Consider the following 25,430-nt stretch of genomic DNA (forward strand, 5'->3'; position numbering starts at 1 on the left):
GTAGAAACCAGGATACCTCTTTGGGAAAACTGAGCTATAGGACTGAAAGTCCTCTAGGAATAGTCTCCTGAGGGGACCCTATTTTCACATCCCACTCAAGGTGACACCGGTTCTCAATCCTGTGCCTTTGCATTCTGGGTGGAGACAGCATCCCTGATAGCATGGCTCTGGCTGAAGGTGACACTGCAGATCTCTGTGGTCCCTACATGGCTCAGGGTTCACAGAGCCACTGGTGAGTTGTCTCAAATGAGGGCCAGCGAGTCCTTTGCATGATCAGTGTAGTCCCCTCCCCGTTCCCCAATCTAGTTTCTCACATCTCTGAGGCCACGATGCAGCGTGAAGGGCAGAAAATTGCCAGGCTGAGAGATTTCAGGTTGGTGGGGAGTCAGGCGCCGAGGTTCCCCCTTGCTCTGGCATTGCATGAGAAAAGCTGGGTGGGCTTGTTCACCGCTGCTCCAGCCTTCTCCCATGGAAAAGTCCCTTCACCCCGTGCGGTGTGGGCTGCACTGCAGCTCCGCTCTCGCACCCTCCCAGGGAAAGCCCTGAGCTGCGAGTTAGCAGGCAGGCAGGAAAACAGCCCACCTTGCTGTTTGTCTGTGTTCCCTCTCACTCTCTTTTCCCTCTAAGCAGCCCCCAGCTGCAAACATCCAGGCAGCTGCAATTTGGCAGCTTTCAAAGAATCCCAGCCCAGTCATTGCTGCTTAAATTCACACAGATCTCTCACAGATAGGCATGTACGTGTGGGCCCTTCAGGCGTGGGCACAGGCACACATCCCGCTTTACACCAAAGCTCCACATTCTGCCTGAACTCAGTAGCAGGATCTCTCACTCCTGCTGTGCTGGGTTGCAGCAGCCTGGAAAGACCATGTCAGCTTTAGTTAGGCTGTGAAAGATAGGGAGGTTTGCAGTGAATAGGCTCTGTCCGTGAATAAAACACTCAGCCCCAGTCACCCCCTTGTTATTTATTTTGATATTAAAATGCCATTTACATTCAGCTGGCTCTTCGCATTCAGCGCACCACAGGTTTTGTATTGACAACACATAATTGCATCTGAAAGCCATTTGGGGGAAGACAGTGTGTTTGGCAGCTGGTTTGGGAGCAGTTGGGGCTTTAGCCATCTGGGAAGATGCGGGAGGTAAGCTGAGACTGTGGGCTAAGCATATTGCTTGGCTGCCTCCACGAAAAGATTCAGCAGTGCAGTGTCATTTAAATGCTCTTCTGGTGGCAGCGGGGGGTGTCTGCTTTAACACCTCCCTGGGATGGCAGAAGCAGCCCGCACAGTGTTGCTGAGCCCACGTGGGGAAGGGAAGCAACCTGCTGTTGCAGAAAGGTGCCAGAGCAGACACCCCGGGGGGATCCTGCAAGAAAAGGTCCTGCTGCCTGCCCTTTGCAGCCCCCAAGGGTGCTGCCCACCTCCTGCCCACTTGGGCTACCTTGCAGGTCCTGGGTTTGGGCTGTACCCTCTGCCCTAATCCGGACTTGCCCTCCCTGGGTACACAGCATCCTCCCTGCCGCGGGGGGGGGGCATTCCATGAGCTCCAACAAGTCGTGGCAGGGGCCGACCCTTTAACCAGCCCCCAGGACAGGTGAAAGGAACCTGCTGCCCAGCTGGGGCACAGCCCACGTTACCTGTGTGCATTTGGTCTCTGCAAACAGAGAGGACCTGCACTCCCTGGGAGGGCTCCGTTGGAGCCAAACAAACTGCTAACCAGGACTGAAAAAATGAAAAGCGATAGATTATTTTCCCCCTCTCCTTCCTTAATTATTTGCATTTAAGACCCTGCAAAACCATCTGTTACATGCTGAATATTTCATATACTCTTCTGGTTTTGCTGAGCCCATGTGTGGAAATGACCTAATATGCCTATATGTTGCAGATGTATGAGCAAAAAGGCTGTGCTGTGCAGGGGGACTAGACCCCTCTCAGCTCTTTTAAGGAGGTCTTACTGGTTCACCGGTCTCCTTTCAGAGAAGACAGTTAGATCCTCAGCTAGCAGCAGATCCAAGGGCCAGGGCACTGGAAACCTTCCCGTGGCCAGCACTTGCCTGACCTCCACCCACCTGTGGGTCTGCCAGCCTGGAAATGTCCGGCTTCAGGTAGAAGATGATCCCCTCAGCAGCACCCGGCAGCGTGACTCCTCGCACCAGCAGGATGATGAGCATCACGTACGGGAAGGTGGCAGTGAAGTAAACCACCTGCAGGTGCAGGGAAACAAGAGGAGAGAGGGTCAGTGGGGAGGGAGTGCAGGCATCATCTCATCTCATCTGCAGGCCCCCACCCCGGCAAACATCCCTGACTCTGCTGTTGGCTATAGCTGCTACTGCTAGCATAGAAGAGGGCTGGGAAAGAAATTAATCAAGGTTACATCTCACCAGTGATTTAGTTAATCTACATTTTTTTCCTCACCCAATACTATTCCACTGGTTGCTCTGCTTTATTTTCTCTTTCCAGTCAGTGTAATTTCCCCGCTCTCCAGCTGTTCTCTTCATCTTTCTAGAGCTGCAGCAGAAACCCAGGTCTCTTCCTGTCACTGAGTTTTAATGAGGAGTTATTAAAATGGTCCTATTCCCAGCAAGAGTTTTCCAAATTAAATAGCAACTTCTGCTGCCCAATTTGAGACACCTCTTAGGGGTCTCATTTCCAGGAGTGCTCATGCAGCTCTCTCATCCCTTCAATGCCTCTGAGCTCATAGGTAAAAAATGGGGGGCACCTCAAAGCCTTTGAAGAAAACGTAGACCATTATTTTTGTAAAACCTTCTTTTCACCTCTTCTTGTGCATGATGTAAATAAATATTACAGTAGAATTGATCATCTCTAATCCATTGTCTAATTTAACATTTTTTTTTCTATTTGCAAAATATCCATGAGCAAGCTGCAACTTCCTAACATTTATTCATTATTAAAATTCATCCAAGTAATGTGAAGTCTTGTTTACTCTATGGATTCATAGTGAGGGGCCTAAAATGACATTTTTTCTGCTTGGTGATAATCGGTTGAACAAGTCGCAGTAGGTGGTACTTTTGCTGTTCCCCGACTGAATGAGAATGCAAGCACTTTTGGCACAAGTACTAAAATCTACCTTCAGAAATCACTTCTGGGGAACACTTATACACATCAGCTGAATGCATAAGGAAAGGAAACATGGAAAGAGCACAAGAGTGGGCAAAATGAATAAAAGAAAAAGGCTTTTAAAGAAAATGAGTCTTCATGGAGTTATTTGAAATTATTTTCCTGAGGTCACTACTGTTTCTTTAAGTTTGGACTCCTTAAATCACAGAAGCATAAACACAAGGGTCTGGCAGGGTTATCGGATTAGAGCAGCCTCTCAGTCAAGCACAACATCCTGTTTACTCTGCAGCTGTTAAACAAAATTATGCACCTACTCAGAATTCCTGGGACCTCCCTGCTGCTTATCCTAATACATAGTCAGTGAGGGAAAAGAAGGAAGGAGCTGATTTTTTTGGCAGTGCTCCGGTAAAACCCAAAATGACTACCTGCAGAGAAGACAACTGGCCTGTCTGACCTGCGGTATGTCTCAGGACAGAAAAACCCATCCTGTATTGCTGCACCATGTCTGTAACATCTGGCTGGTAAAAAGTAAGCGCTGTATCCTAAAACTTGTGATGGAAAAATCTTCTGTGGTCCGAGAAAAACCACTCCCAAGTACTGCATGCACTCACTGTTACCTCTCACTTTCTGGTCTGACTTTGCCAAACCCGATCACCCCAACCAGCCTGACTGAACTTCTTTAGCTTTCTCCTTGTGCAGGCAAGCTCTGCACACCAGGGCAGCACCAGGCAAAGGAGAGACTCGGTGGAGAGGGCTGAGAGCTGAAGAGAGCCTGGGATGACTTAGTTACACTTCCATGCGGATCAAACATCTCTCAGACCCAATCTCCCAAGATCAGAATGATACCTCTTGTGAAGATGGCACTGTGGTATTCAACCAGGGAGCATCAGAGAATTGAGATTTAAAATGCGGAGCATTCCCTGTCCCCATAGATGTGGAGTCTGGCTCTCCCTTCTTGAGAAATAGTGGACAGCACCTCAGCACCAGCAAGAGCCAGAGTCATCAGCAAAGACTGGGAGAAACCTAGCGAGCAGAACAAGCTATTCTCTGTTAAAATGGGTGCCTGGTGCAGTTTTAAGGTGGGAAATGGGATCTGACACCAAAATGTGGGTGTCCAGTACTACAGGGAACATGGGTGTCCAGTACTACAGGGAACATCTGCCAATACCAGGGATAGTGATTTGAAGGAAGAAGTCTGTTGCAGAAATTGCTCCCCCTCCCTTTGCTATTGGGACATCCACTGGACACCCACAAGACCCAACCATCATTAATGACCCACCCATCTCATTGCAGCTCCAGGAAGGAAGGAGTTCCTGAACAAGTCATGCCCATAGCAGCATCCCTAACACCTACCCCAACGCATTACACATTCATTCACTCCAGAAGGATAACCAGTCTACCTGATCTATGGGATCAACATCAGGAGGGAGCACTGGCTCCAGCCTCACTAGCAAAATGCAGAAAGTGACCTGCTGAGCCAAAAACTTCAGAGCCAGGGAGAGTACAAAGGAGAGAACAAAGACAGCTCTCCCACCCCAAGCGTTTTGCAGGATAAAGAAGCAGGAGAGATTCATTATCTATTCACTGAGCTGGCTACAAGCAGCAGCTTGTCTATTTTGCTCAAGTGTTTAATTATTGCCAGGGATAGGAAGTCTGCCACTGCAGAGGATCTTGTTAAAAACAACAGCAAGCCACACTAGGACAACACACTGGTGAGTGGATGATTCCCAAGGGCACTTGGGGAGTATCCATCAGCCACTGTGGGTATCTGCAAGGGAAAAGGTGACCCAAGACTACCCTCAGTTCCCAGGTCTTTCCCTATTCTCCCCTCCCTGTTTGACCTAGTCTTTTATTCTTCTTCTTATGGGTCAAACACAAGCAGTGTAAATCAGTATGGCCCCACCAGGTTTTAGGTTTGACTTTGGTGCTGTGTGTCTCCTGCCTCTACTTCATGAAGAAGGAAAAGAGATTGGGGAAGAAATGTAAGATGGGTACAAGGAGGCTTATGGACCAGGAGAACAATCTCCATTCCTACTTTGCCTGTGGACTTGACCCCTTTCCAGATGCAGAAGTAGCAGATGATCCACGCCAGCAGAAGACACAGAGCCAGCTCCCAGCGCACAGTGCCCAGTTTGTGAATACCATCCGTGAGCCCCAGGACTCGCTTCCTGCCAGTGTCCAGGGACAGGGAGAGAAGCATTAACACCCCAGACCCCACTCATCTGTACAGACCTTTCCCATATTACCCCATCCAAAGACTTAACAGACTACCTACAACACATCTGCCCAGGGCTCCCAGCCATGTGAGTCACCCCAGCTCTGCCTAGGGCTTGCCTCTCTGTCATTCCTGCTGATGCTGGTCCACCATGTCCTGTAGCTGGCCTGAGCCCTCCCACTCACCAAGCCCATGGCACCATGCCCATGAGACCCACACAACACAAAATCACCACCTGCTCCCCATTGCTCCCCCACCCTGGCATCTGCCCAGCAGACAGTACTCAATCCAAAGCAGACCACAAATGCCATCATCACCCCATGGCCACCGCTCTTCCTCTGACCTCCCCGTATACTATGGACATACTAAATATAAGCATAAATGGCCTTTACGATTCCCATGCCTGTCCTTCAGCCTCATTCCTTGAAGACTCACCATCACGAAGGTGGGCCGCATGAGAGCTCAGCACTGCAGCTCATGCCATCCCCAGAAGCCCAACCACACACTTATGATTCCTCTGCACACCCTTCTCCAAACCTGTCCCCTCAGGGTCCCCTTGCCCTTGCAACCTCTGCAGAAAACCTGAACAATCATTTCAGAGGGGTCACAGCTCTCGCCAAATAGTATGTGCAAAGAGTAGGGCAGGAGAGGGGCTCCAGCACTGTGCAGACTCTTTCTGCACCATGGGCACAGCCCTATGGTGGCTGCAAGGGGCAAAGGACACTCAACCCTCTGCCATAAATGGAAAAACAAAATACTGCTGAAGCTGACCCCCTGGCACCCCTCTTCTTTATGACACCTTCTTCAGTTGAGTGTGGAGAGGTAGTGTGGCTCCAGCAGCCATTTCAACCTCTGCAGGCTGCAGTGATGACCCTCTCTGGGACACTGTCTGGCCTGCTGCAGGACCGCTCCCTCAGAGGTGTTTTATTGCTTCAAGCCCCACGAACAAACCTCCCCGAGCCCCCCTCTGGCATCTCATGCATGCACCTCAGATCCCTGCTCTCCAGAGATGAGCCTGGGCAGCCTGATGGACAACTTCCCTTAGGCACCAAGCAAGACGTGGTCAGAAGAAGGGAAAAGGCAGTTTTAAGCGATCACGTACTCCCAAAACTCAATCATTGGGGAGGTGGCGTTCGCAGGCAAGGTCCTGTTGTCCAGGCTGGAGCTATTCAGAATGTCCACACAGAGATCTACCAAAAGAAAAGGAAGCTGATGAGCCAGAGAAATTCTCCAAGGCTCCTCCATGAGGGATGCTCCTTCCCCTCTGTACCCTAAACCTCACTCTGGCAGCACACAGACCCTTCACCCTGTGCTGTAGAGCATCTCATTAAAAGCTTGCATCTCATTAAGCATCTCGTTAAACTCTGGCTCTCCCCAGTTACGAAACCTAATCCAGCAGTAGCCAGAGGGCTTCGGGAAGGGGAGAGGGGAAGGAGGGAGCAATTCCCTGCCAAATGGAAACCAGATGGCTGCAAAATATAGATTATTGAGGGATAGCCACTATGAGTAGCCAGGATAGAAAAACGCATTCTCCTCCCACACGATGCACCATTCCCTGTCCACACATGCATGCATATGTTCACACACTCTGCAGATGCCTTCATGTTCCACTCTGCCATTCCCAACCCTGTCATATAGCATGGAATTACTAAAAACAGAGGAGATGCCACGCATCCAAGAAATGCACCTCATCTTGCATTTGTCAAGAAAAAGACAATCCACTGGAAAACCGAGGAAGCCCAGCTCTTGCTGGGAAGCTTCTGCCTGTTGAGAGAACATCTGTGGCTTTCCTCGCAAACAAACCCATGCTGGGAGAGCTGAAGGAATCACATCAACTCTTTAAAAGGCTGGTTACCTCTGCTGGGATGAAGGGATAGAGGAAGCTGTGAGTGAATGGCCCATGGGGTGGAGAAATTTAACACATCACAGAAATGAATCATCTGACCCAAAAGAAAAAGTGAGGGAATGGAGCTGCTGCCAAAGCTCTTTCCAGCCTGGCTTTCCACTGAAAGCAAAACAACCTGTTCAACATGGTAAAAAAGGCCTGTCAAGGACATCAGACCCATGAGGATTACTTCACATCTACCCCATCTTCCCAGGAACAGCTCAAGTGCCTTGAATAAAACCAAGGCCAGGTCTTCTTTGCTGGGCACAGTTATGTAAGTTCTGTAAGAGATGAGACCCCTGGCCAATGTAATGGTATAGAGGCTCGTATGGATGTGATTAGACCAGAAAAACTGTGCCTTTAGAGTTTTGTGTTACTGGTTCCTGCATTAGGAGACCTGTACTGGCAAAATCCTCCAGTGCAGGCTTGGCCTGATTTAGCCAAAAGCTAAGTGCACAAAGAAAACTGTTCAGTATGTGGCAGCAACTGTGCCAGTAACTCAGAAGGAGTGGGACAGAGTAAGGGAACTGTAAGATAAATCGTTGTAGTAGAGCTAATGAAAAGCTCCTGCCACATGAGGAGGACTCTACATTGGCTTGAAAACTGTCCCAATCCACCTACCTCTCCTGCTTGCCAGAAAATGTGGATTTTTCAGTGAAATCTCAATGTCCGAAACATCTCCATGCAGAAATAGTTTTACTGTCCCCTGCTGCTAGGTATAGGTTCATACCACTCACCCTTTGTGACACTTGCCTATGGTAAAAGAAGACGGTTGCCTTTGCAGGAGTCCCTAACCACACGGCAGCTCATGAGACCTTTTTATCTGAATAAAAAATATTTTCTACAAAACGCAAATAATTTCTGTGAATTGGGAAGGAGCTAGAAGATGACCAAGGGAAAGTGTACCTGAGTTCCAGGGATTATTGCAGCTGGCCCATGGTAGCACTGCAGTGAAGGAGCTGAACAGGTAGAAGAGTGCCCAGGACAGGATGATGATGTAGTAGATATTCAGATAGCACTCAATGACTTGTGAGGCATACCCAATTCCTGTGAAGGAAAACAAAGGAGGTGAGGGTCCAACTCCCAACACCTCGGGCTTAACCCAAAACAAAGACATAGACCCTGCCATGTTAAGAAGGGTGCAACACCAACCACGTGGCTCACTAGAGAATAGGGCAAGACATATTTCAGGGAAAGAGAAAGGATTTCGTGACTGTGCATGCAGACAGGAAACATTGTTGGTATCTCTAGACAGGTCTATGGTGAAACAGAGATAAAACCTTCCGCTGATGGGAAAACTTTTTTCTGATCACTACCATGCCACCGCATTACACTGCCTCTCCTGCAGAAAAGCCAGCTCCAGCCTTTAAACAAAAGAAATGCAGGTGAGTTTCTTCCTTCTAGAAAGAGTCAGGAAAAAAGGGTTCTCACAGCTGATATACATCATGCATAAAGTATGGTGTTGGGGCAAAAGTACAGACTTAGGAGCTGAGCTCTGGTCTTGGGTCCTGCTTGTGCCCATCGCCCACTGAGACATCAGAATGGTAATTGGGTCAGAAAGGCCCAATTAATTTGTTTAAAACTGGTTGTCAGTGCCCTTTGAGATGCCACTGCTGTCCACCCCCAGGCCCGTGCCAGAGCGCAGAGGCCTCCAGCGCAGGAGGTCCCGGACTCCCCAGGGAGTTTCAGATGTCCCTGCACGCCTGCGCTGGAGCAAACTAACCAGGCCTTTAATCTGCCTGAGCACAGGCTTCTCTGTCTGCAAAACGTGGGTAATAAGCTCTCCTCTGCACAGGAGAACTGTGGATGTTAAACTCATTAGTGTATTAATGCCATTAAATAACCTTCCCCAGGGCCCCAGGAGTCCTGGTTGTTATACCTGGGCCTCAACCACAGCCCCAGCCCATCTCCGGGCTGTCAGACCAGTGCGTGCAGTGCGATTCCCCCCGGTCTGCAGGACGACAGCCTGCAAATGCTGCCACAGCAGCCCTGGGCACAGCGATGGGCCGGGAAAGCACCATAAGCCAGCCAGCCTTCCTCACCCTCTTCTCTCTTCAGTATTTGCCCTGGACTACATGCAGGTATTTGTGTATTGACACCTCCATCCTCCTCCTCCTGCTTGCTGGCCATCCTGCTTCTCCTCCCTCCTGGGCTCTGAGCATCTCAGAGCATCTCAAAGCTCGGCCGGACCAGCACAGCCCCCAGCCAGCACCACACACCCTCAGTCACCTACTGGGGGGTCAGGGCACGGCACCTACACACACAGCAGTCACCAGGAGGGATAACACGGCTGGGGGAGAGAAGAAGGGAGGAAGAATAAGTGAGAAAGAAAAAAAACAGAGTAACATTTCCAAAAAAGGCTCTGAGTCACTAGCTGTTAGAAAGTGCTGTCGGTAATTCCCGTAACTTGACTGACCTTCAAAGATGGGACAGATCTTCCTCCAGGCTGTCACCCCTCCCTGGCTGGTGTACTGCCCCAGCGCCGTCTCCAGGAAGAACAGGGGGATCCCGCAAGTGAAGAGGAAGATGAGGTAGGGGATGAGGAAGGCTCCTGCAGAGAGGGGTAAGATGCTGCCTCAGAAACCTCTTTAAAACCTTATCCCCACCACCCCTTGCCAGGTACCTGGGGCCACAGCTGGAATCAGCTAGATAAACACAAATATTTCTCTGAATTAACTGTGCAACCGCTGCTAAAAAAACAAGGTTTCCAGCACCATCATTTCTTGGAAAAAAATAGGAGCGTGGTGTGTCTTATGCTACTGCAGTACTTCTGCATTTGGTCTTGGCCAAAACCTAGAGATGAGGAGTACCCAGGCAAGGAGATAAAAAAAGACAGCAATGGAGAAGTTCTCCCTGCTTCACTCTCCTGTCCTCGTTCTAGCTTTCAGCAGGAGTCAGGCAAAGCGAAAGGAGTCCTTGTTTTACATAACCACATTTGTTCTGCCTTTCCCGGGAGTCACAGCAAAACTCCCACTTGCCCAGAGGATACAAACCTGGAGGCTGGTGACATTTCCAGGTAAGTGATAAATTTGCCAGGATATAAATTTACTTGAGACATATTTCACATCAAATTTGAAAAGCAGTTTGCACCAAAAGAATGGAAATAGGGGAAAGGCAACAGAGTATCTTTCCAGCATTTTCAAAATGAAAAAGTTTAACATTTCAAATTCAATTTTCTTATTAAAATATAGAGAAATGTCTTAAGAGAAATCAGTTTGAAATAGCCCTCAGATTAACCCTTGATGAAATGAAAGGAGGAAGCCCAACACCCCACCAAAGAAAACAAAGCATCAGAAAAGGAAAAGAAAAAAAAAAAAATTAATGCCCTGTTCAGCTGTCTGAACCTTTTTTCCTTCTTTTTGTTCTGCTGCCAAACTGAAACACCCAATATTTTCACTGTTCTGCTCAAAACTGCTCCTGAGATCTCAGTTTCACTGCTGACCTTCCTTCTATCACATCAGTCTTTCTCCCCATCATTAGTGTAGGTTTTCGCATTTTCGCTCCCCTCCAAACAGGCCAAGGTGACTGCCTTCCTTGCTGGAACAACTGTCGAGGTCTTGCCATCCCACACAGTAAACTTTTGGTCATGAGTACGTCCCACTGCCAGTGCCTGGAGAGCATCTCAGCTGTTTGCAACCGAGTTGAGGGCCCCTTTCTCAGCTGAGCCAGACATTGCCCTCTCCTCCCCTGCCAGGACAGCCATTCGCACTGAAATTCCTTCCCATGACAATTAGCAACTAGGAACACTTCCTCTTGGTTTTAAGCCAACAATGTTAGGATAACAAGCAACATCCAAATTTCCCCTAAACACAGCTGTGCTGTAGCTGCAGGGGACCTGGGGCCAGAGGGAGGGAGGCTGGTTCACAGCGTCAATCCAGGTTTGCAGAGCAGGGAATGGGAACTGCATATGCTGAACTAGAGGCAGCTGCTACTTTCGGTGCTGCAAGACATCTATCTGTATGCCAAATCTGCAAGACCGTTTTATTATCCTGCACACAGATAAGCCTTTCAGCAGGTCCCAGGCCCTCTCCTCTGATACCATTTGTCCCAGAGGTTGATCCATTTTGGCCTGAGTAATGAGGGCTTTCTTACACCTCTATTGTCTTGTCTCTCTCAACCTTCCCAGAGCAGTTTCCAGCTGAAACTCCAGTTGTGATCTCCTCTTTGCTGCTTTGAGGAGACTCAGCCCTGAGAGGGGCCCCCAGAAACAGACGCTCTTTCCTTATGAGTCAGTAATGAGTTCAGGATGCTGAGCAATTAGATCAAATTTGAAAGTGCAACCATAGATAAGTTTACACTTGGTTGCTTTACAGCAAGTTACCACAATTGTTTTTATGACCTCTGTCTTTACAGCTTTATAACCATCTCACTACATCCAAAGGTGGAGAAAGGTGACAGGACAGCAGTCTCCAGTTTGGGGGGTGAGTGGGATGGGGATGTGGCATTTATAGGTGGAAAATGTCTTTTTTTTGCAATTTCAAGGACTTTTCCAATGGTGAGAATATCTTTGAGTGTCATGGGAAAGACAGTGCCTTGTCCCATACTAGTTTGTCAGCCATCTGCTTCCCTAGAGCCCTAGAGAGAGGAATGTACCTTCTACAGTAGTAGCACACTTTCTGCAAAGGCAGTATGTAAGCTGTGAGGGAATGACTGTCCCATCCTAATCTTTCTCAAGCCTAGCCTTGTTGGCCTCTGAATCACAGCCTTAGATATTCCAGAGTAGTTTAATTTAAAAAAAGAAAAAAAAAAGTTATTCAACAGATATCTAAAATGAACAAAAGTAGCCTTTTCACTTATACTAATTAGCATACAAATTGCAAGGACTACTGAACTGGATACCATAGGCGTAAACTATGCAAAGATATCATCTGAGCTCAGGAAGAAATTTTCCATACAAACCCCGTGACTTCTCTCTCAAAGCATCACTGCAGAATGGGCTGTTCAATCAGATGCACTGCTAGTGTTTACTAACCCATGCTGGTCTGACTCGCTTTTGGTGCCTCCAGTGCCTACCATCAAAACCTCAGAGAAGGAGACTGGAGAATCTGCTAAAAACCATTCCAGGTTCAAGAAAAACTCAATTCCATTTTCTTTAACCATCCTTTTATCCAACCCCCATTTGGTTCAGAGGAGACATTGTATTGACTCCGGCCTGATTTGGCTAAACTGCAGTAACAGCACAGGGGACAGGAATTCGGCAGTCCTGGGATGAACTACAGCTGAATCACTCATCCATTGGTGAAAGCTCACAGCACCTTGGGAAAGAAAGGCTTTTGTGGAAGAGAAAGGAAGTTTAAAGTGGGGGGAGCATGCAAGTCCCAAAGCATTATTTCAAAGGTGTCTCTAGAGAACAAGAACAAAAGACAAGTTATTGCTGTATTTGACGTGTAATTTATTATTCCTCCTTTTCTTTTATAAAGTTAGATTTTGATTCACAAAGAAAAGTTAGTGACAGTCAATTATTGCCTTCCTCTTTCCCAGTTTCATTTTAATGTTACGAGAAAGTTTAGTTTTTAACCATGTAATGATCTTACTGCAGTATTATTGGAAAAGGAGAGTCATGCAAGAAACAAAAGGGAAGGGGAACAAACTCTTCCTGGGGATGGGTTGCCCTAGCAGTGGGTTGACCACTGGGAGAACTGTTCCTGCGGAAGAGGTAGCAATGTCCTTCTAGGGTGTATCAGGCTATGGCAAGGATACCAGCACCATCAAACCTTTCCTCCTCTGTAACAAGGGCCTGAGAGAGGTGGGGGTAACACAGAGAGTGGGAAAAGGGAATTATGTAGAAGGATGTTGCTGATGGCTTTCTGACCACTCACAGCATTTGATGGTTTCGGAAGACCACCTGTTTCTGGAGTTGCCCAAGAGCCTTAAAGAGTTACTAAAGTTCAATTCAGCATCCAAACTTAGGAGAGCTGCTTTGAGAAACAGTACCCACTGGGGAGCTGGATTCACCCCTCAGTTTTTATTCCTCCTGGTTTTGGCAGGAGATAACTTGCCAGAGGATAGAATAAGGGAATGCATGTGGGGGCACATGAGGCATAGGAGAAATGGGTCCAGGCACATACGTATCTCTTGTCGTGCTTACAGACCTAGGACAACTCATGCGTGCTGTGAACTTACCACCACCGTTCTTGTAGCAGAGGTACGGGAACCTCCACACGTTACCCAGACCAATGATCTCGCCAGCCACAGACAGCACAAACTCCATTTTGCTACTCCACTGTCCTCTGTCTTCCATTTCCTCCTTTTTTATCTCTTCGGGAGCTGCGATGGCCCCATTGGGCTCTCCTTCCTTAGCCACAGCTCTTGTCATGGCTCTGGGGGACAGAGGAAAAAGAGAGCATGAGATGTAGGGAGTTGCTGCAGGACACACTGGTGGGAAGAGGAGGGACAGGACCAGTCACCACAACAGGTGTGTTCCCAGTATCACCATGAGGTTCCCTCATCCTCTGTAAAATGGCCTCTTTAGCGTCAGCACGAGGTATTTTCCCCAAGTTATGTCTGTGGGGCAGAAAGTCTGTGCTGAAGGGACAGAGGAAAGGTCACTGGTCAGGTGAGATGGGCCCACCTGCACCACCCCTTCACTGGACTCACCCCCAAATTCACCCCACCACCACCCCCAACCCCCTTCCTCATCCTTCCCAGATCACCAGCCTTAGCGTACCTCCATTTGCCCCTCCGCACCCTGACTAAATGCTCTGCATCTCCATCATTGCTGGAAACTTGGCCGGGACTTTGGAAACAGCAGTTCAGAGGAAGACAAAAAGAGCTGGAGCTGAAGCAGGGCATGGGGGCAGAAGGAGTTTCCCTTCCCCGTGTGCTATTTATACAGCAACTCTCTCCTTCTGGAGTGGTTTCAGAGAGCAGGACAGAAATGTTACGGATTAGTCTGAACAAAAATGGACAACCTACCATCTTACTTCAAGGCATCGCTGTCTTTGACCCCCTGGACACCATGTTACACTGCCATACAGCCTGCCACCTCAGCAACATGCTTATTTGGTCTAGGGTGCCTTCAGTAACAAACAGGCACGAGCACCAAACCTCTGCCTTTGCCCAACCCTGCAAACAATACAGGGGAAGGAAACAAAGCCCCTGAGATGAGCAAAAGGACCTCATACTCGTGAGGTGTTTCTGGTCTGGGCAAGGGAGTACTGACATCAGACAAATTCAATTATTGCAGTGAAAATGTTAGTAGGAAAAAGCCCAGTCATGGAATCATGGAGAAAAGTCACTGCTGGAGGAGGTACATTGAATGTGACTGGGCCTGTAGGGTGGTACAAGGAAGACATTCTCCGGTCTATACTAAATCCTGAATTATGTTTAGCATCTTCTTAATTAAGCAAAGTTAGTGGCTGCTTGTTACAAGTTACAATTTTCTACCATACACAAAGTCCTTTAATTGGCTCGTTAATTTAAATCCAGCCCAAATTCACACAGACCAGACTGAATCTTCTTTTTGACAACATTTTCGTATTGTTTACAGGCATTTGATTATGAGAAGAAACTAAAGGGTGATGAGAGAAAGCTCTTACTGACTTAGCTAAAAAAATTCTCCTTGAAAGCTTGCTCTAATGAGTTACCTGAGATAGGGATGCACATGCGAGTCCAGCCAGAAAGCACAGACCTAACACAAGCAGGGTAGCTGATGAACTATGCCAGGGAAGTCCTAACTGTAGCTACATCTCACTGGTGGCATTACTGAGCAGAAGTTGACCTTTGAAGGGGTGATTGGCATCAGCAAGGGATACACATTGCCATGCTGGGATTCGAAAACTACGCTGGAAGCAAGCCTCTCTGAAGCAGCAGTATCTCTGCCTCCATTCCCACCAGCTGAGAGTGGGAAAGAAATCAGGGCTTTGTTCCTTCACATTAACTTGCAGATTCAGTTTGCTGGTGGCTTGATAGGTTTTTTTAATAGCACATCTATCATTCCTTCCATGACTCCTAAGGGGACATCCCCATCTCCAGGGAGCAGCAGGGACAGAAATCTGCATCACCTGCACTACTTATCTCTTCCGCTGCCCCCGGATCTGCTCTGGACTACTTCAGCTTGCTCTCTCCCAAGCAAAGTCCAAGCACGGCTCTGGAGTCAGCTCAAGCCAGGGACCTCTCCCAGTCAGCAAGTCACTGATGAGCAACACCTCATCACCCTTGATGTCCTCTACCTGATAGGACCACCAAACCTGTCCATCAACCTTTTGCACCAGGATGGTGCACCAAGGACCATGATGGCAAACTATTCCCTCCCTCCTTGTGCCTGGTCTCTCTCCAGTCATCTCCCTCTGGGCTAGCATCAGGGTATGAGCCGTATCATGAGGAGTAGTGACTACCAGGGAGTCTGACCTAACTAGGACTAAGAACAAGTGTACTCCTAACACCAAACTGGCCCAGCAGCTTAGAAACACCATGGCACTTGTTTTGGTGTAGTTTTCAATGAAGCAAGGGGGAAGCAGGAGCAGGAAGTGGTTGGCCATGCTTGCACTTACTCCACACAAAACAGCATCATCGTCACCGTGTCTCATTTGCTTCTGTAAGCTGTCCAGTGCAAATGAAATTATTTCCTAAATGCTAACCCTCTGGATATATGAGGCTCTGGGGCAGAGAAAGATGCTTGCATATGAAAACACAACTTCTACTGAATGTTCATAGCAAAGCAAGCAGTTTTTTGGTACAAGGCATGTTTCTTACCTCTGTCAGTCAAGTAAAGAAAGGAAACCAGATCTCACAGTGTAATACACCAATTGGTCTCTAATGCCCAGGACAACAAGAGTCCTTGTTCCCCATCTGCCTTCATGCTTGTGCTGGTTTTGCCTGGGGTATACTTAAGTTTCTTCATAGTAACTAATAAGGGACTATGTTTTGGATTTGTGCTGAAAACAGTGTTGATAATTCTGGCATGTTTTCGTTACTGCTGAGCAGTGCTTACAGAGCATTAAGGCCTTTTCTGCTTCTCACACCACCCCACCAGCGAGTAGGCTGGTGGAGAACAAGGAGTTGAGAGGGGACACAGCCGGGACAGCTGACCCCAACTGGCCAAAGGGATATTCCAGACCATAGGATGTCATGCTTAACATATAAACTACAGGGAAGGCTGGCCAGGGGCTGCTGCTTGGGGACTGGCTGAGCATCATTCGGTTGGTGGTGAGCAGTTGTTTTTCACTTGCATCACTTGTCTGTCTTCAGTTTTATTTTTCTCTCTTTTTTTTATTTTCCTTTTCATTACCATTTTTATTATTATTATTTTATTTCAATTATTAAACTGTTCTTATCTCAACCCACAATTTTTCTCACTTTTACACTTCTGATTCTCTCCCCCATCCCAGCAGGGGGGACCGAGCAAGTGGCTGTGTGGGGCTTAGTTGCTGGTTGGGGTTAAACCATGACAGTGCTGAAGGGCCCATCCTATTCCCCTTGAAATCAGCAGCAGATTTCCATGGACTCTGAAAGCAGAGGGCTGAATCCCATGCAAAGCATTAACACTGCCTTTAGTAAGAGGGGCTGCAGCAAGAACAGGGGAGCATAAACCACAGAGGAGGGCAGTCAGGGGTCAGTGAAGACCATCCTCCAGACTATATAGCTGCCTCTTCAAAAACATTGTGGAAAGATTCTGGTTCCCTATTAAATTTGGGAGTTTTTTTAGAGTTTTTTCCAATAAGGGCTTGTATAGGAGCAGTACCCCAGTGGGCACAACCAGTTCCAGTGTCAAATGCAGATGCACCAGGGGACTAAGGAAGCAACCTCCCTTTTTTCCCCAGCCCTTGCCCTTTATGGTCCATATGTTGGAAAGCACCTATTTACTGGTACGGCTTACGCTGCCCCAAACCCACTAAGTACTACAACATGTGTGGATCTACACTTGAGTGTGAACCTGAATCAGTCTTCTAACAGGCTCATACAAACCTCTAACCGTACATTTAAAGAAGGTGGTGCAACCCAGAAATCAAGGCATGCACCTTAAATGCTGGCTGGTGCAGAGCTAGCAGCTCTGCAGCTCACCAGCACAGAGGTCGTCCCGGTCCCAGCTTTGCCCCCTTCACTTAGCTCGCCTGCTGGGTTAGATCGGGAGGTGGAAACATCAGGTCCTCCCACCAGTCTTTTCTCAGCTTCTGAAGCCCAGGCAAAGCCCCTTTCCCCACTGCCTGCCTGCAGCAAGGCCTGCCAGCTGGCTAATCAGTCCATTCAGATGCTGCAGCACAGCCTCCTCATCTTTGAGAGGAGCAGAGCTCCACGCACTGTCAAATGTGAGAGAAAAAATAACACATACTTAATGAAACGTGTTTGATCTGTCACAGTCCTTGGCACGTTCCAATTTGCTGCAGTCCAGGGCACATTATCAAGTACAATGATGCTTAAGTCTGGGTTTATTGAGGATGTCATGAGAAGCTGACAGGAGAGGACTTAGCTAATTCTTTGCTTTTATTCTTTTAATGCAAGGCGGCTCCAAGAGCCAGCCTATTTTTACTAGTATTTGTGTTAGACCTGTTTCACACATGGAGGCGGGGGAAGATCACAATCAGGGAGTCACCTCCTCTCACCTAACCCCAGGAAGGGAATGTCCTGAGTGCCAGCCCACAGTCTCAACCCTGTCACCAGCCTCCACCTCAGGGACACCTAGACCAGGACTTTGATTCTGTACCTGTCCTCTGACTCCTGAATAGACCACCATGAAGGACAGAAGCTGGGACACTGCAATGGGGAACAGGGCTGGGACAAACATAGACCAGCAGGGAAGATGCCGGTACTTGTGGTTTCATTTTCCTATTTTAAAAAGGGGGAAAGCACACTGGTTATGAAATCAAACCTTTTCAATTGGGAACAGGTGGTAGATTAAACTGGCACCCAAAGTTTTGGCCCTTTGTGCTACGAGCTTCAACTTCTCCCTTCCCAGACAAAGCGATGCGCAGCATTTACACATCCCCACTACTTCTCTCTCTGCTTTGCCTGCTGTTTCTATGAGAAAGCCTATTCACACACCTCCTGGCTCTTTTCCTGAACATCTAATCCTACTGTGCCCCTGCCCTATACGTTCTCAGGCCAGATGGGGACTCAAATAACTTCTTGTTTCCAGCTAGGAACAATTTGGCTCTCCCACAGGAGCCACAGCCACCCACTGTGTTACATCCTCCCTGACAGGCAGACATTTTCTTCTCTCTTTGGATGCCCCTCTCCTTAACACATGAGTTCAGAGAACTTTGCCCCTCGCTGCCTGCCTGCACTTTTTCTGCTGTTCCTTCACCAAAGGTTGGAGAAAAATCCTCTGACTCCTTCATTCCCAGCCTCTTTTTTCCCTCTGCCATAAAATTTTTCCAACTGTTAAGATGCCACCTGATGCAGTCCACAGTCTACCCCTCTCCTAGAACCACTCAGCCGCCACCACCACCACCTTCCCTCCTCAGCTCCCTCTGACCTTGCCAGTCTCTTCTAGAGGTGCCCTGCTGTATTTCCAACCCTCAGCACTTTGAGGATGTGCCTTTTTCCAGGCCTGGAGTACCCTTTGCAGACATGACCCCCAGCCTGTCATCTTCCCACAGAGAGGAGGGGGCTTCCTCTGTGCCCAGTGCAACAGGCAGCTCCATATGAAATGATACCAAACTTGGTACTGGGCTTGGTGCATGGAGGCAGTCACATTTTCCCCCACAAGATTTATTGCCAAGAAAATGAGAATACACCTGGATTCCCCCAAGCACTTGAAAGAGAACAGGCAGCATGCAGGCAGTCATAAACAGAGACCACACCAAGAAGTTCCCTTCTTCAATATTTGAATGAGGTAGCCCAGTCTCCCTTTGGTCACAAATTTTGGGCTGTGTTTGTCCCACACCTACCATAATGGGATCCTTCAAGTACGGCCACAAAAGGCAAGGAAAGCCAAGGACACCTCTGAAGTGCTGTGGACACTCACCAGCTGGGTCCGACATGCCAAACACACGATGCAGAGATGCAGGAGAACAGCATTTGTTGGCTTTATTTGGGAACAAGGTGCAACTAAAGGGGGGAGGCAGGAATCAGAAAAAGAGGAGAACAAAAGTGTCCTTTGAAAGCAAAACATGGTGGTATCCTCAGCTTCTCCCAGGGCAAAAAGGGCTAATTCAGGGCTGCTCAGGTGAGACAAGGAACAAGAGAGACGAGAGAGACAAGACTGAAGCCACCTGGGGTTTTGGCACCAGAGGAAGAGGCCTTTAGAGATTCTCCTAAAGCTTTTCTTCCTCCAGACTTACTGCCTGCTCCCAACTGCCATCACACAGGAGCTCCTACTGCTGGGAAGTTAACATCCTCCGTTTGACCTCTTCTGCTGTTTTATCTTAAGGCAAGTGAGAGGAGGACAACCTCAAGAGTGAACAGTGAAACAGAGCGAACAGCGGACAGAGATGTTGTTAAAAAGCAGCCGATAACACTTATTAGAGGAAGCAGTTTTAAAAGCACCTTTGGACACTCATAGGTGCTGCCTGAGCTGCAGAAGGCAGAATCACAGGTGATGCTGCAGACCGCTGCACTGCATTTTATTTCGTGGTTTCATTTTGAAACAAGCAGCAACCAAGCACGTAAACTGCAATTTAAGGTGGGGAGGGAGGAATCAGAAAGCAAGCAGTCTGGCCTGTGTTACAAAAGGAGGGGCAGGAGGACACAGAAAATTCTCTGGTTGCACAATATGAGCCAGCAGTTAGTCGGCAGCTGAAATCCTGCCTTGCATTTTGATGGCAGGAGGCGGGGGCGGTTGTGGGAGCAGAGACAGAAAATCAGGGCTCAGTGAGGAACAGCAGTGCCAAGGTACAGCTTAAGAACAAACCTAGTTAGATTAGTGCGTGGGGGCTGCTACTGGAATAGGTCGTATCTGCAAGATGGACAGGAAAATATTAGCAGAAGTAAGTGCTTTCCAGCCAATCTAAGAGCAGCTACGTGACCGGGGACAGCTGCTTCAACCATGGCTGCTTCCAAACCCAAATGCTGCTGGAGAACGGCTCACTCCAGCTGCAAAAAGGAGAAAAGCAAGGAAAGATGTCGCAAGAGAAAAACTGATCAACTCCAGGACAGCAGTTGAAATTAAAATGCCTTTCATTTCAAGCTGTTGAAAGCTAGTTGGCTTCTTTACACCTTCTAATTAACTTCCAGGTTGTGTGGGCTGTAGGGCATTCTCAAAGCATCTGTTCAGCAAGGTTCATGGGGCACCAGAGGCTGTGACAAGGATCAGATCCTGCTTACATTTTCTCCGATGTGAAACAGGAGCAACGCTTCTGCAGTCAGTGAGTTTGCTGCTTACTGACACCAGCAAGAGTGAGATAAGAAGCAACTGTGAGTTTACTAATGACATGTATATCTGTGATACAAGCTGCAAGGATTATAGAGCACCACCCTTCAGAGCACACACCCCCCAGCTCAGGAGGGGACCAAACGGCTCCTGCCCTGTCCTCTGCTGCCAGGACAGGAGAGCCTCCCAAGTACCTAGCAGTGGCTGGACTTTCCTGAGGATCAGTGGCAAATCCCTTGCTAAAACCAGTGTAGGCTGTTGTTCTCGGTGCCGGTTCAGTCTCTGCCGGTGTCTGTAGCTCACCATCCCTGCTCTGGGCTACAGAGATACAGAGGTGGTTTCTTACTTCAGCCTAGAAAAAAATCAAGACTAACTGATGAAGTCCATAAATAGGGTGTAAATATGATCAGAAACCAGCCTTTACCTTTGCATCACATCAGATGCTCTCGAGACCTCCACTCAGCCCATAGTCTTGTATCCACTGCCATATAGCAGGAGGCCCAGTAGCACGCAACCGTGGCAGATCCATCTTTCTTACAGAGCACCACAGTGACAGGTCTGCAGACACAGAGCCAGGCTGGCCCCAGCCTGGCCCCGGTGGAGCCCCTAGAGCCACCCACCTGGCGGCCAGAGGTGTCTGGCCGAAGTCCTGCAGCTGCGTCAGGCTTGCTCAGAGGTCCTTGTGCACAGCTGGAGCGCGGGGACAGCGCGGCTCCTGTCACTGGCTGGAGGAGCGGAGCAGGTGAACGCCACAGAGGGTGAAACCACGCTGCTCCAGCACCCGCTCTGCAAACAGGCGCAGCAGGGGCATGGCAGGGCAGCGACCTGTGGTGCAGCCCGGAGGGTGCCCCGCAGGGATGGGACAGAGTCCGCAGGAGGGGACACGGTGGCCATGGGGCTGCCGCCTAACCAGGGCAGCAAATTCACGGAGCGAGGCGTGACACCCGGCAGCCCTCGTAGGTCCGGTGGAGGGAGGGAGGCTGCCAGCCCCCAGCGCTGCGGCTTAGCAGCCTGCTGCTGACCCAGGTCAGCCTGAGGCTGGAGGCCAAGGGGTTAGGGGAGGAGTGGGCAGCAAAGCAGCTACGCTCTGCAGGTTCATGCAGGCCTGCACAAAAATCCGAACCTCTGCAGTGCCTAAAGTCTTAACCTTGCAGTCGCTTCTCTGGGGCTGCTGCTTTGGGGCAGGAAAGCAGAGGAGCCAGCTCTGCGGGCAGCCAACATCTCCAAGGGTCCAGGTGGGTTGGAGGCAGGAGAGCAGTGCAGGGGACTTGGCATCACACTACTCTAGGCACTTCTAGCTAAACTCCCTCAGGCAGGCACATCCTAAGCACAGCCTAGGGGCATTTGCTATCTGAGCGATAAGAAACAGGGAACATGGAGAAAGAGTACTCAAGGGAAACCCTTCCGAAAGGCAGGTGAGGTCATGGCATGACACCTTATATTTTGCCTTCCAGCCCAGAGGACGAGGGGAGCCAACAGCTTATTTGGCAGAGCCCGGTGCCTCGGCACAGATGCGTGCACAGCCATCACAGAACAGCAGAGCAGTGCCACGTGGGCTCCGCACCATTATTGTCCCTGCACCGAGGTCCCTGTTCAGCCCTGCACAGGGAGCCCAGCACCCCACACCCTGCTTAGGTGCAGGCTGGGGATCTACCTGGCTGAGCCTGGGCAGGCTCAGCCATCTCCAGTTGGTGCACAGGACAAGGCACCTCAGGTGAAATTGGGACAGGCAGAAGCATGTGGGATTATGACTAGCAGTGCCGTAACCCCTTCCTAGCAGTGCCTGCTGTAATGCTGCATTGCAATGGGACTGCATCCCACCTGCACCCTCCAAGAGGCGAGGTATCTGCTTTCCAACCTGGGGCACCAAAATTTTCCTATAGCCCTGCCCAGGAGCATGGGCAGGTAGAGATGCGGCGCAGGGCTCATTAGCCTGCCCTCTGCAAGGACCACATCTGCACCCATGAATCCAGCAAAGGTGGGCTGTTGCAGAGCTGCAAAGGTCAGGTCCAAGGTTCAGCCTCTCGTATCAGCAGTTGTTGAAGAGGAAAAACTGGGGCAATGGCATTTCCAATAGCATTGGATGAAAGCCCTGATAGGTAGTGATTACTTTAAAAGCATTGTTGATTTAAGGAGACACAGATCAGGTGTTATGAAACCCCCATGTGTTCTGCCTGGGTTTGTTCACAAATATGCCCACAGATCCCCAGAGTTTAGCACATGCCCAAACTGTGCTGTCTCCCTGCCTCACCCCTACACAGCAACAAATTTAATGAAGCCTCTAAGGCAAAAAGGAAAAGGAGCACACTTCCAGGCACACCTTTTAGAGCTGCAGCCCCCAAGTCAATGTGCCAGGGCTGGCACCTCTGCAGGGCAGCACACGAGGAGAGAGAGTCACTGCCTCGCATTTGCAGGAGCTGAAATGCCTACAGCCTACCTCACCCCTAGCACCTTTCCTCCTGTACCTATTATCACCTAGCCATCGCTACCCTTCTTCCCCACCCCTGCCTGGCCCACTCTCATCTCTCTTCTCAATCTTTCTGCTGTTTGAGTCCTTTTCTTTCTCTCTCTCTGCTGCTGCAACCTTCAGTACCAATTACCCATCCTTCAGGCATCCCTTTGCTCTGCAGCTTCCTGGCAGCCCCCCAGCAGCATCGCTGCCTGTCCTCTCCTATAAGAACCATTGAAAGAAAAACCTCTTTCCTGGGTTGATCCAAATTGATTATTTGCTCCCTATCCTGCAGCTCTCTCTTCCTTTCCGTAATGTTGGGAAGCTTTTCCCCTTTACAGTTTTGCTGGCCCACTCACCAGAGCACGGCAGGCAGCTGGCACGTAGCAGCTGGCTGCGGGAGGACCGGAGACACGGGCGCTCCCAGTGTGACACGCGCATCCAGCCAGATTTGCTCAATGAGCCAACACCGAACTCACCTGAACCCAGTGCAGGTCTCCCCCAGGTAAGCCCGTCCTGTCCTGTCCTGTCCTGTCCCACTGGAGTCCAGGCAGGGAATCCACTGAGTGCCAAAGAGATACAGGAAGAATTAAGGCAAAGACTCCCCTCTCTCCTCCTCCTGTCCCTCCCCCTCACCAGCTCCCCCCACCAGGTTATCACCCAGCTCACGTGTGGGTGGTGGGATGGCAGAAAGGGAGGTGTATGGGGCGGGAGTACTTTCTCCCCAGCTCCCTTACAACATACACCTCTCCAGACCTTGAACTGTGGCCCTGACAGGAAAGCAAGAAAAGAAAGCAACCACTGTCAGGCAGGGTGAAGGCCCAAAGTTTGCAAATATCGACGACAGCAGTCAGTGGAGTGACTCCAGGTCCTCTCGGCCTCAGCAGGAGGGAGGTCTCCGCTTGCAGACCCCACTGCATGGCCCAGGCTGGCTGCCACATGTCCCCACTGCTCTGGGGCTTCAGCAGTTTAGTGGGATAGTGGCATCTCTTAAAATCATCCTGCAAATGTGCAGAATGAATCGCCTCTATCTCCAGGGAGCACTACACTGAACCTCTTACAGTGGCCAAGCTCAAGGTTCACCAACACCATCAGGTCGATGGAGCAAAAGGCAGAAAGCAGGTGGAGGGGGGACATTTGTCCCAGGCTCTCGCAGACCCCTCTGTGCCTGTGCCATATGCTGCGAATGCAAACACAGCTCATAGGAGAGAGCTCTGTCAGCAGGGAGAGATGCTGCTGGAGTCTTTATTTTTACAGTGTCTGTGTGCTCACTAGAAGTGAGCAATCCCTCTGTGCTTTTGCCCTGCCAGCTTGCTTTCTATCCATCTCAGCCCCAATGCACTTTTCCAGGGCTTCTTGTGACAAACACCAGCAGCAGGCATTCCAGTTATGCCATTTTTCTCAAGACAGTTCAGCTCAGATATTTTTTTTAACGTTATGTTTAATGCTATTACTGTTTTGTCTTTTGCTTTGTCTGTTAACGTGCCTACCAAATTCCTATTGACCTTTTCACGTACTCATGTGGTCAAACCACAGCAGCGTGCAGGATGGAAGCTAGGACACATCCAGCACATGCTCCGACCTGCTTGCTTGTGTCAGAGCTCACCAGATGAGCATCCTCCAGCCCCCTCAGTGGGAAACCTGGGAACTGACAAAAGCCCTCACCTCTGCAGAGTGGGGAAGCGGTAGGTTCACAAGCCTGCACACTCTATAGAGGTCGTTTGTAATGTTTTCTCAAAAAAATCCTCCACGGGTACCAGATGCCAGTGAATCAGGCCACATTAGAGCATGCTGGATTGCCCTGGGGACAAGGGATGCTGGAGACGTGCGTGAAGGGAGTCACCCTTGTGCCTGGTGGGATCCTCAGGATAAACCACTGAGGCTAATACCAGAGGCAGTAGGGGAATATGTCTCCTTCTATTTTGGGGGTGTTTATTTACTACCTCAGCTGACACTGGGGGCAGCCAGTCTGAGACTACGCTGCTGGGGAGTGCAAATAGGGGGCAGAGCAGCTCATGGTGAGCACTGGGGGACGTCCTGGGGCTGGGAAGCTCTGAGCCAACCCAGCCCTGTCCCAGAGGCCCCAGTCGGGCAATGGGGCCATGAAAGCAGAGGGCTGGGGTGGCAGCTGGAGCAGGCAATACCTCTTCGCAAGCAGCCAAAGACCATGTGCAATACCCTGTTTCCAGGATTAAACTTTCCAAGCGTGCCACTTTTCAAATCCCTGGCTTTCACCTACCATTTGGGCTGGTTGAGTGGATTGGTCCCATACCCAAAGAAATACAAGCTGATTCTTCCCTTGCATGGGGTGGGATCAGTGTCAGAGGGGCCAGGATCCATCTTCTGCCTTTTGGGGGCTGTCTCTGAAGTCTGGAAAGACTGCAAGGTGAACATCATGTGCTTGCTACACAACACAGGCACTGCACTGCCTCCGCATCCCTCCTAATGAAGGACAGTGCCGCTGCCCGTCCTGCCACAGAGGACTGGTGTGACCCAGCACAGCTGGAGGAAAGGTGCAGTAGAGGTTATCCAGATATGAAAAGGGGATTGAGATAAGCCTA

General features: G+C 49.5%; 1 protein-coding gene across 2 annotated transcripts in view; it reads right to left on the minus strand.

The window, feature by feature from the left end:
• Window positions 1-23,697, minus strand: part of SLC6A12 (solute carrier family 6 member 12) — a 44,850-nt gene extending 21,153 nt beyond the window's left edge. The window contains exons 1-7 of one of the 2 annotated variants that reach the window (XM_069807660.1): window positions 23,349-23,697; window positions 13,295-13,491; window positions 9,588-9,722; window positions 8,078-8,218; window positions 6,389-6,476; window positions 5,107-5,239; window positions 2,063-2,197 (exon numbers count right to left, since the gene is read on the minus strand). In XM_069807660.1, coding sequence (XP_069663761.1) covers window positions 2,063-2,197; window positions 5,107-5,239; window positions 6,389-6,476; window positions 8,078-8,218; window positions 9,588-9,722; window positions 13,295-13,487 — 825 coding nt within the window. In that variant the 5' untranslated portion in view covers window positions 13,488-13,491; window positions 23,349-23,697. The remainder of the gene's footprint in view (window positions 1-2,062; window positions 2,198-5,106; window positions 5,240-6,388; window positions 6,477-8,077; window positions 8,219-9,587; window positions 9,723-13,294; window positions 13,492-23,348) is intronic. The other variant, XM_069807661.1, reaches the window with a different exon arrangement.
• Window positions 23,698-25,430: the final 1,733 nt, after the last annotated feature.

Source organism: Haliaeetus albicilla, chromosome 19, assembly GCF_947461875.1.
Source record: "Haliaeetus albicilla chromosome 19, bHalAlb1.1, whole genome shotgun sequence".
NCBI lineage: Eukaryota > Metazoa > Chordata > Aves > Accipitriformes > Accipitridae > Haliaeetus > Haliaeetus albicilla.